Consider the following 14,375-nt stretch of genomic DNA (forward strand, 5'->3'; position numbering starts at 1 on the left):
ATTATATAATTGTTCTTCTTTCTGACATGACTCTCTCTGTGTATGGTCTTTCCTTCACTCTCCAGAACTATATACACATAATCTGTTACACAGGTTTTAACCCTGGAGAGAAAAGCTGCTGTCTGAAGCCAAGCAGAATCTCAGAATCAGGGGTTGAAGAGAAAGAACGATTATGAACAAGAGCTAGAGAAGATCTCTCTTTTGAAGATCCTTTTTGGTCCATATTTGGCAGTGACATAGAATATATATCCCGTGCCTACAGAATTTACAGCATCGCTTTTTCCCTTCTGCTGCTTCTTTTGGCAGATGTGAACAGCAAGGAGATGCAACATGGAAATCAGACTTCCGTGTCTCACTTCATCTTAGTGGGCCTGCACCACCCACCACAGCTGGGGACACTGCTCTTCCTAACCTTCCTTGTCATCTACACCCTCACTGTCTCTGGGAATGGGCTTATCATCCTCACAGTCTTGGTGGACACCCAGCTCCACCGCCCCATGTACTGGTTCCTATGTCACCTCTCCCTCTTGGACATGACCATTTCCTCTGCCATTGTCCCCAAGATGTTAGCTGGCTTTCTCTTGGACAGTAGGATTATCTCCTTTGGAGGCTGTGTCATCCAGCTTTTTTCATTCCATTTCCTGGGCTGCACTGAATGCTTCCTGTACACACTCATGGCTTATGATCGCTTCCTAGCCATTTGTAAGCCTTTACATTACGCCACCATCATGACCCGCAGTGTCTGTAACTATCTAGCCATTGGCACCTGGCTGGGAGGCACCCTCCACTCACTTTTCCAAACAAGCTTCATATTCCGGCTGCCTTTCTGTGGTCCAAACCGGGTAGACTACTTCTTCTGTGACATTCCGGCCATGCTGCGTCTAGCCTGTGCTGACACCACCATCAACGAGCTGATCACCTTTGTGGACATTGGATTCCTGGCCCTCACCTGCTTTGTGCTTATCCTCACTTCCTATGGCTACATGGTGGCTGCTATTCTGCGAATCCGTTCCGCCGACGGGCGCCGCAACGCCTTCTCCACGTGTGCCGCTCACCTCGCTGTCGTCATTGTCTACTATGTGCCCTGCACCTTCATTTACCTGCGCCCTGGCTCTCAGGAACCCCTGGATGGAGTGATAGCTGTGTTCTACACAGTCATCACTCCCTTGCTTAATCCTATCATCTACACACTCCGCAACAAAGAAATGAAGGCAGCCTTATGGAGGCTGGGAGGTCGCAAGGTCGTGAAGCCTCACTGACTCCATGCATCACAGACATACAGGAAATGATAAAATTTAGGGTATCAGATGGGACACCAGATAACTGGGGAGCTGTAAGATAGAAAGAGAATGAAGAATTCATACAAAGAGTTGAAGACTTCTAGATATGGAGATGGGAACCTTGGAAAGTTCTAGAGTGTAACCTATTTTTGAACATGATTTTTCATGTTTTCTCCTTGAATAACAATGGAAATCAATCAAAACATTCAACAAGGATGATAACAGGCAGAAAACAATCTAAGATAAGTAAACTGTCCACATAAAAACTCTCTCTGTGGCATCCATCTACATGTGTGTTACTGCTTCTAATCCCTGAGTTGATACCCACATAGCTTTTTACAGGTTACAAGTAACCTTCATGCAAACCATATAATTTGACCTTGACAACAATTATATGAGGTAAGCATTATTATCCCCAATAATAACTATGTAACTATGGGAAAAGTGAAGTTCAAGGAAGTAAGTGGCTTTCCCATATTCACTCTCTGCCTTTTACTTTGATAAACAATGGTCCGTGAACTCTAACTTGAGAGGGCACTCCCACTGCAAAGTAAGGGAGCCGTGAAATGTGCACTGCATCATGACCTGAGCTTGCACAGAACTCTACTTTGGTAAAATTGACATGGGTATATCAAGGATAAATTTCCTTATGACTAGATCTCCCTGTTTACTTCCTGGATATTAATTAAACAGACCATATGAGATGGTAGAAGAATGCATGCTACCATATCCTGGCATTTTCCACAACAATTGAGTATGAGTGAGGAGACACAAATGGGATGGGGCATATACCTATTTGCAAGGAGATGAGGTCTGCTCTATTAGTCCTTTTTTGTGATAATGTTGCCAGGGACTAAGGAGGGCCCCTCAATCCCAGAGTGCTCAAGATGTTTTGTTTTGATGTTTGAATTTTTGATGTTTTGAATATACATGGGTAAGTATAGCCCATGAAATATGATGATATTCTATTCCAAAATCAACTCTACTTGTTAAATAGCTGGCAAAAGGAAGGAGAACTGATTTATGTGCACCAGATATTTTCTGAGCCTAGATGTGTGTGTTCAGTGATTTTTCTTGCTGTCTGCTCTAATAGCAGAGATGTAGGTTTGAATATCAAAATATGCATGAATAGGCAATTCCATTCAAATCAAGAAAAACATATTCAGTGTAACTCCAAAATTATAACATTGTTGTCTATTCTAAATGCATCTATGATCTTACAAGAAGAAATACATTTATACATGAGCATGTAGATAAACTATCAATATATGACTAGAAAGGGCTTCCCAGGTGACACCAATGGTAAAGACTATGCCTGCCAATGCAGTAGATGCAAAACGCATGGGTTCAATCCCTGGGTCTGGAAGATCCCTGGAGAAGGAAATGGCAACCCACTCCAGTATTTTTGCCTGAGAAATCCCATGGACAAAGGAGACTGGCAAGCTACAGTCCATGGGGTTAGAGCAGGACACGACTGAGCACTCATGCCGTTCCATGACTAGAAACTGAAATTTAAAATTGGTTTATAATTCAGCATACAATAAGTACTGCAGTAGTTCAGGAAAAGGAGTTAGAGAAAGATAACTGGATCTGGAATTTATAAAGCTGGCACCCTGGAAAGTATAGGATGATCCACAGTTTGCAGGTCTTGTAAAATCTACTCAGAAAAAAAAAAAGGGAGTAAATAGAATTTTTCATGTGATAGGAACAATATAAACCCTAAAGATAATCCTAAGAGAAACCCCTGCTGCTGCTGCTGCTGCTGCTGCTGCTAAGTCGCTTCAGTCGTGTCCGACTCTGTGCGACCCCATAGACGGCAGCCCACCAGGCTCCCCCGTCCCTGGGATTCTCCAGGCAAGAACACTGGAGTGGGTTGCCATTTCCTTCTCCAATGCATGAAAGTGAAAGCAAAAGTGAAGTCGCTCAGTCATGTCCGACTCTTAGCGACCCCATGGACTGCAGCCCACCAGACTCCTCCACCCATGGGACTTTCCAGGCAAGAATACTGGAGTGGGGTGCCATTGCCTTTTCCAGAGAAACCCCTAGAGACGTTTAATTAGCTATCTTCGGTGGAGTTGCCCTGGGAATGGGAAAAAGCAGTTAGTTACAAATTCTGTTTGACAAACATAAAACACCTCGGTGCTGCAGGCATCTCAGCATCCCACTGCACAAACAGCAGCAGAACTCAGTTAATAAGCCTCCTGGGTCAGAACAGAGACCTGAAAGTTGGATTAAAGTAAACGTGGCATCTCTTTTCTCATCAAGACCAATGACACATCATGCAAAAATGAAGGGTTACATAAAAAATTTAATTTCTTGTTTAACTGGTAATCAAGAAACATAAAATATATCTCATCACTTTAAATTAAGAAACCTACCTCATAAAAACAGCAAGCAACAAATTTTACTTTATCCTGTGTGTGTGTGTTTTGCGACCCTGTGGACTGTAGCCCACCAGGCTCCTCTATGCATTGGATTCTCCAGACAAGAATACTGGAGTAGGTTGCCATCACCTCCTGCAGAGGATCTTTCCAAACCAGGGACTTTATCCTCTATTCACAGTTAAACAACTGCAGAGCCAATAAGTGAACTTAAGTCTGAGTCCAAAACTTGAAAGCCTCCTTTAAAAAGAACTGTGTAGGTTAGTATATACTTTTTATGCAACTTCAACTCTTAAGAGGAAATTTCGTTTTCAAGTTCATTTTGAGGTTCTCTAGCCTTAAAAGTGAGAAAAAAATAAAGCAAAAGAGAAAAAGTGGTTAATCTGAATGTTCAACCAGTGTTGAAAACAGTAATTAAGAACAAGGTCCTGTTTCAGTTCAGTTCAGCTCAGTCACTCAGTCGTGTCTGACTCTTTGTGACCCCATGAATCGCAGCACGCCAGGCCTCCCTGTCCATCACCAACTCCCAGAGTTCACTCAGACTCACGTCCATCGAGTCGGTGATGCCATCCAACCATCTCATCTTCTGTCGTCCCCTTCGCCTCCTGCCCCCAATCCCTCCCAGCATCAGGGTCTTTTCCAACGAGTCAACTCTTCGCATGAGGTGGCCAAAGTATTTGAATAAAGTGTGCTTAATATTACTTTGGGGAAGTCACTTTTTTTTTTTACCAAGTTGGTGTTTAAAAATGGATGAAAATATATTTGACTTTTTTTTTAAGGCCTTTTATTTTTTATTTATTTTTTTTAACTTTACAATATTGTATTGGTTTTGCCATATATCAACATGAATCCGCCACAAGTATACACGAGTTCCCCATCCTGAACCCACCCTCCTCCCTCCCCATACCATCCCTCTGACTTTTTTTTTTAATTTTTTTTTAAGGCTGGAGAAGTTTTATTTTTATTTTTTTAATTTTATTTTATTTTTAAACTTTACATAATTGTATTAGTTTTGCCAAATATCAAAATGAATCCACCACAGGTATACATGTGTTCCCCATCCTGAACCCTCCTCCCTCCTCCCTCCCCATTCCATCCCTCTGGGTCGTCCCAGTGCACCAGCCCCAAGCATCCAGTATCGTGCATCGAACCTGGGCTGGCAACTCGTTTCATACATGATATTTTACATCATGTGACGCGAGTCTAGTTTCAGAACTTTGTATGGGCTATGGTAGGAGTGCGCCCTCTAGTGACGTCAGCCATGACTTGCAAGTGAATAAGCACATAAGTCTTACATCTTAACTTGAGGAATTTCCAATTTTTCTCTAAAAGTGAGAAAACAATTGACCTATCTGATTTTAGCCTTAAAAAAAACCTTCCCTTCAAACGCTTATACCACCAAGTTCAGTTTATCTTTTTTTAATTAATTTATTTTAATTAGAGGGTAATTACTTTATAATATGCGGTGGTTTTTGCCATACATTGACATGAATCAGTCATGGGTGTACATGTGTCCCACCATCCTGAACTTCCCTCCCACCTCCCTCCCCATCCCATCCCTCTGGGTCATCCCAGAGCACCAGCTTTGGGTGCCCTACTTCATGCATCAAATTTGCATTGGTCATGTATTTTAACATGGTAATATACTATTGGTGATGCTATTCTTTCATATCACCCCACCACTTTTAAAGAAGTTTTATTTACAGGAATCAGTGCAGTATTACTATTACTATAATTGTCAATTAGCTCAAGTTAGTGGACAGCATTGTTTCAGTCTTCTATATTCTCCTGATTTATTTTTACATTTTTGATTAATAACTGACAAGGAAGTGTTAAATTTTTCAAATATAATTGTGGCCTAATGAAAATGGAATTTATGCTTTTGACTGAAAAAAATCTTTACTTCACCTTCTTTATATAAGATATTTTAGCTGAATATGGAATTCTAGGTTGATAGTAAGTTTTTCTTTCATTGCTTTAGAGATGCTCCCTCTTCTGGCTGGCTTGACAGGTTTCTAAGGTTGCATGTCATTCCTATGTTTGTTCCTTTAGCATAATGAATCTTCTTTGTCTCTGTCTTCCTGTTCGATTTTCTCTTTTTCAGTAAATTCAGTAGTTTGTGTGGGGTGTGTGCCTTCGTGCTGCTTTATTTATGCTTATGTTACTTGTTGCTCATTGTCTTTCTCTTATCTGTGGGTCTATTGTTTTCATAAAATTTGGAAAATTTCAGGTATTATTTATTTTATTTTATTTCTACTTACCTCTCTCCTCTTCTCCGACTCCAATTACATACAAATTAGATTGCTTGATACTATCCTACAGTTGACTGAGGCCCTGTTCTAACATTTAAAATTCACGAGTTTTTCTCTTCTACAATATCTAAGCTACTGTTCATCTTACTCTGTGTCTTTTTATTTCAGTTGTTATACATTTCACCTCTCAGATTTCCATTTGGTTCTTTTTAGACTAGGTATACAACAGCTTTTATTCTTGATCTCATAAGCCCTCATACTAAGGCACTAACCTTTGAGGATTTTAACCCATACTCTATGTATTATGGGTTTCTGAATTACAGAAACTGTCTCCAGGCATTAAGTTCAGGCACTCTCAGGACTTACTTCATTTGTTTCCCCTATTCCAGGAATCATAGTCCTATACTGCCTTTTGTCCAATGTCTAAGAAGAATTAATGTATAGATTTTTGTCTATTTTTCTAGACTTTTACAGTTGGAAGGCATTTCCTACAGCAGTTAATTTTGTATTACCAGAGCAGACAAATGGTCTTGATTTTTGAATTGTTGGTTTCATACTCAAAATGGTTGCTAAACTATCTTATTTGCCATAATGAAATGAAAGAAAACCTAAGTGTTTTCTTTTATTTTCTTTTTAAATCTCATATCTGGAATAAAAAAGAAAAAATGGCAAGAAATATTTATAAATCTCCTTTTGTTCAGTCTTATTTTATTAAAAGGAACAACAATTACAAAATATGAAGCACAAGGAAAGAACTATCTCACTGAACTTGTGAATATTGGTTTACTCAGATACAGTGCAATGATATGCAATGATAAATTGAAATTAAGCAAAATATTTTGCTTATCAGATTAAACAAGTCAAAGCAATATTCCATTGAAACTAAATTTAACTACTGCCTGTCCTATAACCTAAATACCATATTTTATTCTTCAGACTTTTCTTTCATTCACCTAAAGTGATAACTATTAGCCAACTGGTTCTATAATGTATAAGACTAAGAACCTGTAATGTATCTTTAGCCCCTAATGATGTAATTCATACAGCCTATAGTAATTTTCCCTTTTTCACAATAAATAATGAATTTGTCATATATTTATTTATTATTGCATTTGCATTATAAACACACAAAAATGTATTTAAACTGACCATTTGCTTTTTATTATTCAATGAATGCATGGAGTATTTATATTTTCTGCAAAAAAACATGGTTCTAATTTTAGAAAGAAGCTTCTTGAAATTTTTCAAAGCAACTGCTGATTTTTAGAATCCAGATACTCTTGTTTGTTCCTAAATTAAAAACAAAGTTTATTTCTTTGGCACAATCTTTTCTCATTTTTCCTATTTGATCATGTTGACAAGGATACTTATAAAATGCTAAGTAGTAAAGGATACGGAGAAGGCAATGGCACCCCACTCCAGTACTCTTGCCTGGAAAATCCCATGGACAGAGGAGCCTGGTACGCTGCAGTCCATGGGATCACTGAGGGTCAGACACGACTGAGCGACATCACTTTCACTTTTCACTTTCATGCATTGGAGAAGGAAATGGCAACCCACTCCAGTGTTCTTGCCTGGAGAATCCCAGGGACGTCGGAGTCTGGTTGGGCTGCCATCTCTGGGGTCGCACAGAGTCGGACACGACTGAAGCGACTTAGCAGCAGCAGCAGCAGCAGCAGTAAAGGATAAAAGAGATGTTCTTTATTTTACCTGACTTTGAGGGGAATACAAGTAAATTGTCACCATAAATGTGATTGTCCCTAAAATAATTGTACCTATTATTTTGTTTTAAATTATTAATATACTAAGATATTCTTTTCATAATGACTATTGAGGTTTGTTTCCTAAATTTATTGGGCAATATTTTATTCTCCTATAAATTTCCTAATGTGGTGAACTACAAAGAATTGTTTCCTGATACTAAAATATCCTTATGCTCTATGCAAATATTACTTTATTTGACATGTATTTGCTTCTATGTAATTATTTGCACTTATATTCACAAATTATATTAGTCTATAAGTTTATTTTGTTTGCTGTTTTTATTTGAAATTGATATCAAGGTTATGTTCATGTTATAAATAGATATATAATTTTTAAATCTAGTCTCTGTTATATTTTATAAAGTCAACTCTAAGATATCCTAAGCAAATCTAAGACAATACCAGATTTCAAATATGAAGATAAAACCATCAAGGACTTCAACCAAATGATTAAGTAATTTACAAAAGCAAAATAATTAACTAAGACATCAGACATTTAAAAAGCAAAATGCACAGCAAAGAATCAATGGCACATGTTTTTAAAAACTCAGTAAGAGAAAGTATAAACCAATGATTTCATATGTAGCACAATTGTCCCTTCAAAGATCAAGGCAATGAAAAAACACCATTCAACATATTAAGTACTTAAGGAATTCTGCATTCATCCACCCTTCCTAAGGAATCTACTAATGAAAGAACATCAACCAATCAAAAGATAATTGAGAAAACTTCAGCAAAAATACAGATGGTCAATATTTTAAATTATATAAATGTACACATAAGAATGAAGCAAAGGAGGAATGAAGGTGGAAGACTCAGGCACAAAGGTTATGTATTGTGATAAAGTTGAAATAATACAATTGAAATATGAGAGAAAAATGAAAGGAAAGAGAGAAATTAAAAAGCTTATTGTTGTACAGGCAATAGACGTACTTTAAAAGATACTGAAAATAACTAATAAGCCTGACAATAAAGAATAAAATAATAAAACAGAAAGCTAAACTAGATTTTTAAAATCAGTATAAGAAAGAAAATTGTAGAGAAATGAACTCATAAATGTCAATTCAAAATCACTAAATAAAATATTTGCAAACAGAATCCAATACCACATAAAAGATAATAATACACCATAACCAAGTGGGATGTATTGGAAGAGGAGGATGTTTCAATGTTAGCTAATCAATTAATATCATACTCAATATTAATAAGTATGGGGTGGAAAGTCATATGACTATATTAACAGATATTTAACAAAGTCTTTGACAAAATTCAACATCCATTATGATCAAAATACTCAAGAAAATTGACATGAGAAATACTTAACATGATAATATACAATAATATTTTATATGTATAATAAGAAATGCAGGCAGTTTCTTATTTAATTGGACAACACTAGAGGTATTTCCAATTAAAACAAGATCAAAGTAATGATACACATGCTCTTTTCTCATATTTGATGCTATATTAGGAGTGTTGGGCTTCCCCTAGTGGCGCTCAGATGGTAAAGATTCTGCCTACAATTAGCTAATACAATTAAGCAAGAGAAATAAATTACAGAATATTAGGGGAATAAGAATGGGTAAAGAATAACTAGAATATCTCCATATGCAAGACTGAGATTAACATATACACATTACTATATAGGAAATAAATAATTAATAAGGACCTACTGTATAACACAGAAAACTCTTCTCAATACTCTGCAATGATCTTTATGGGAAAAGACTATTCAAAAGAATGGATATATGTATACGTATAACTAATTCACTTTACTGTACAGTAGAAATTAGCACAACATTTTAAATCAACTGTACTCCAATAAATTTCTAAATATAAATAAAAACTGCATAAACAATAAAAAAGAAGTATCTCCATATGCAAATAATAGATGGGACATCTGAAAAATCCCAGAGAATCAATAATAAAACTAACTCTATTTAAAAGACCAGTAATAAAAAGGAATTTAATATGCAAAAATCAAAGTCTTCATAAACACAAGCCATACAAAATCAGGTCCATATCTCTTCCACCACAGAAAAGAATAAACTGCAAACAGATTTGGAATCTAAATGTAAAATGTGAAAGCTTATAAATAATAGAAGAAAACATGGGTGAATTATTCTTCAACCATGACATAAGGTAATAATTTTGTATTATGACTCAAAATCCAAAAGCAATTAAAGAAAAAAAATCTAATATGGAACTGACAAATTTAGGTAATGAGAATTAGGTTTCTCACTCTTGGAGAAAGAAACAACAAATAAAGAGAGCAATAGTGGTGTTGGATTGGAATTTGGAAGTATCATTATAAATAAATAGCTTTTAAAATTATGATGATAAAATGATACAGAAATAAGTATAGATGCATATGTTTGGATAGGTTAGTACTCATACATATATTTTCTATTTGTTGAGGGTCCCTAGGAGTAAAGACATCTCAGTAGCAAGGAGTGCACTTAGAAATCAGATTTGGTTTCTAAATTTTAATGCAATTCTCCAATAGAAAGGCTCTTTAGAGAAGTTGTGGCATCTAGGGTTGGAGAAGGGAAAATACAAGAGCAGCCTGGAGCATCCTGTTGTGTCAGGAAACAAGGACATGTATGAAAAAGGTGAAGCATATCAATAAGATACTGATGACAAACTGAAGGAGCCCCAAATGGTCAAAATAGAACAACCTGAATAACAAAATATATATTACACTGCATTATGTTTAATCACAGAATGCATATTCATGAATCTCTGCTGATATAAATAATTGAATAAATAAACAGGAAGAAGAAACTGTTCTTCCATACAGAAGAATTCCTATTATTAATAATAACGTACAGGATTGATGGAATTTTTTTTAAATCACCATTTGACAAACAACAAGGTAATAATGCTCCCTGACAAAATGGATGATTCTAAAATTCTTGAGTGAAAATTTGAGAAGATACAAAATATAAGCATAGTGTCAAAGTATCTCCCCCGCAAGACATTTACCATAACCAATAATAAGACATATTGACATCACATACACCCTGAAATGATATATACCTGGAAAAGGATACAAGATCACTTCTATGGTATTATGCCAAAACTGCATAATCTCAATCTACTCAAGAAAAGACATCATACATATCCAAAATGAAATATGTTATATAAAATAATTAATTGGTACTCATCAAAAGGGTAAAAGTCATTAATTACAAGGAAAGAATGAGGGACTGTCACAGATTAAAGGAGACTAAGATCCTCTGCTGGATCCTGGAAAAGAAAAGTGATATTGGAGAAGCACTGGTGAAATTTGAATGTGGTCTATAGTTGAGTTTATGGTATGGTACTAACGCTAATTCCCTGATTCTTATAATTTTACAGTGGCTTATAAACTGTCAACTTTAGGAGAATTTAACTCAATATATGTCATCTTCTCTATTTTTTAATGTTCTATAAATTTAACATTTCAAAACAAAAACATTTTAAAAATTAGAAGGAATTTAAATACTTTATTATACTATCCTTCAGCAAACAGTATTTGTCCATTTATTTAAATCATGTTTTGCATCACTTGGCAGACTTTCTTCCTTTTGATTTACTTCCTCCTTTTTTAATAACTCATTTTTGTACACCATAAAACTCACCTGTTTGAGTATACAATTCAAAAATCGTTAGTAAATTTATAAACTTGTGCAATGTAACAACAATCCAATTTTAGAACTTTTCCTTCACTTCAGAAAGATTCCTCATGACAGTCTGTATTCATTCCCTGGTCTCACTCCAGTCTCATGTATCCACTAACTTTTCTCTTTTTATAGATTTGTCTTAACAGAATGTTTCCTAAAAAGCATAAAGCATGTGACTTTTTGTGTCTGTCTTCTTGCACTTAGCATCATGTTTTTGAGTACTATCCATTTTATAATCTGCATTGGCATTTTGTGTCTCTGTATTGCTGAGTGGTATTTCGGTGTACAGATATACTTTAAAAAAAAAATCTATTCACCAGTTGATGACCAACAAACGTGATTGTTTCTAGGCATTGACTGTTACGATTAATTCCATTATAAACATTTATGTTTATATGCACGTGTTTTCACTTCTCTTGTGTATCCCTATAAATGAAAATTCTGGATCATATAGTAAAACTCTTGTTTAAGAAGCTTCCACGCTGTTTCCCCAAGTGGACTCTACCATTTTGCATTCTGACTGCCAATGTGTAGAGGTTTCAGTTTCTCCACAACCAATAACACTTGTTACTGTTTGTCTACTTTAAAAATCATATTCATTCCAGTTAGTGAGAAGAGGACAAATCTAAATCTAATTGGTTGAAATATCAGGCATACATATATACAGTTGATGTAAAGGACATTACAATACATCAATCTACCCAACACTGGAGTGAGCTCTCTTGTGAAATAGGGAGTACTCCATTGCTGAATTTGCTCAAGCAGAATCTATGCAATTTTTCATCAGGAGCATTATATGAAAACTGAATAAATTAATAATATGAATAAATTTAAGGTCACCTGCTATGTGTCCTACTCTATTCTAAGTAAATGAATAACTGTCACAAATAATAATATCCCCATTTAAAAGTTGATGAATGGAGGAACCAAGAAATTTAGCACAATTATGGTTCTCTTTCAGCTAATAAGTGATTGACAAGAGACTTAAACTTAAGTTTGCCATCATCACTGTTGTTTAGTCACTCAGTTGTGTCTGACTCTTTTGTGACCCTATGGACTATAGCCCGAGAGGCCCCTCTGTCCACGGGATTCTTCAGGCAAGAATACTGGAGTGAGTAGCTTCATTTCCTTCTCCAGGGGATCTTCCCCACCCAGAGACTGAACCTGAGTCTTCTGCATTAACAGATGGGTTCTTTACCACTGAGTCACCTGGGAAGCCCTTAAATGCTGTTCACTTACTAAGTTGTGTCTGACTTTTGCAATCCCATGGACTGTAGCCCACCAGGCTCCTGTATCCATGGGATTTCCCAGGCAAGAATACTGGAGTGAGTTGCCATTTCCTTCTAAACTTAAGCTTACAAGCATTCAAATAAACTTGGCTCCTTGCTATTTCTACTTCTCTATACCAAAAACATTAATCAGAAACTAGATAAGGAGCTGTGTAACACAGGGAGTTCAGCCCAGTGCTCTGTGACAACCTAGAGGGGCGGAATGAGGGGTGGGGGGACGGAGGCTCAAGAAGGAGGGGTTGTATATAATGCTCATGGCTGATTCACGTTGTCATACAGCAGAAACTAAACCCAACATTGTAAAGCAATTATACTCCAATTAAAAATAAATTTTTAAAAAAGAAACTAGATAAGGCATGAGATATTTTCTCTATGTTCCTCTTTGAAAGACATGACATATGCCCATGGAACTCTAAGTCCAAAGAAGGCTAAGTTTGAACATTTATTCCTCTAGAAGCCCTTTATAAATATTTTATTTCACATAATTTTAGTCATCCATGAAACATACTGTATTTAGGATAATTATTAATAATATGTAAGCATGTACTTTGGTCTAATTATTATTAATAATTATCCTAAATACTACATATTTCATGAATGAATAAAGTAGTATGAGATAAAATATTATTTATAAAGGGCAACTAGAGGAATTAATGTTCAAAATTAGCCATAGAGAGTAGATTAGTGAAAGCAGAGACGAAAAGAATTCCATTTACTTTCTAAGATGGAATGCTGTGATGAGATCAGGGGGAGATTATGGCAAATTGCGGAGAGGTAGACAGCAACCCTAGATAAGAGAAGTTTCTTCCTGGGACTAAAGAAGATAAAGATTTTGTGCTTATAATGGAATCAGTTTGCAGATAATTTTGCATATTGAAAAGAGAGTCAATTTATGCCTTAGACAGAGAGGAACAGTAAAGGGGAGAGAGAAATTAAAGATGTTGTTTTAAGAAAACTGACAAAGTGGAATAAAAAGCATTTGATATATTAGAGAATTGAGAGTTAAGACATAAAACACCTTTGTGTAAATTTAGGTATGAAATATGCAGAGGAAGTCTTAGGTAAAACCTATAGAACTGAAGATACAGCAGAAATATGCAGTTTAAAGAAAATTTTCATATAATTTAACATCTAATTAGGTTTACAAGTTAACAGATTGAAAGAATTAAAGAAAACTTAAATTTCATTTTAGCCTTAAAAACAAAGGAACAGGAAAACATTTCCCAAAAGGCTGAAATAAAGGTTTACAGGAAGAGAATGAAATGAAACTGAACAATTTGTCCTGATAATTATTAACTCAATTCTCTAAGGCTTCATCGTCCTACACTTGAGAGTTGATTGAGGGTGGCTAAAGAACTCCCTCTGGATGAAGAATGCATGGGACTGCTGTGTTCCTGGCTGATTTAATAGCTCCCAAACTCTGGACAAGTCTGCCAGAAGATGAGATGTGACTCCCTGATGACTCAAAGCAATAAGAACCTGGTCATCCACATATGCAGTACGGCAGAGTAAATCAGGGGAGCAGAGGAACCACAGTTCCCAATCTGAAAAAAAAAAAAAAAAAATATATATATATATAGGCTCCATGAGAGTAAGATTTATAATCTGTATTTTTCTGGCCATTTTTAGGGAGTGTACTTTTCCCAAATAATCCTTACAATTCTTTATGTGCCTCAAAAAGATAGTGTTTCTCATATTAAAAGACTCATTTTGAAAGGGCAGCAAGAAAACACCAGAACAGGCCA

General features: G+C 36.0%; 1 protein-coding gene across 1 annotated transcript; it reads left to right on the forward strand.

Annotated features, from left to right (window-relative positions):
• Positions 1-290: 290 nt before the first annotated feature.
• Positions 291-1,259, forward strand: LOC129653798 (olfactory receptor 10G6). The gene has a single exon (XM_055583486.1). It carries the CDS (start codon positions 324-326, stop codon positions 1,257-1,259), a length of 936 nt encoding a protein of 311 aa, XP_055439461.1. The 5' UTR covers positions 291-323.
• The last annotated feature ends 13,116 nt before the right edge of the window (positions 1,260-14,375 follow it).

The sequence above is a fragment of the Bubalus kerabau genome, chromosome 5, assembly GCF_029407905.1.
Source record: "Bubalus kerabau isolate K-KA32 ecotype Philippines breed swamp buffalo chromosome 5, PCC_UOA_SB_1v2, whole genome shotgun sequence".
NCBI lineage: Eukaryota > Metazoa > Chordata > Mammalia > Artiodactyla > Bovidae > Bubalus > Bubalus kerabau.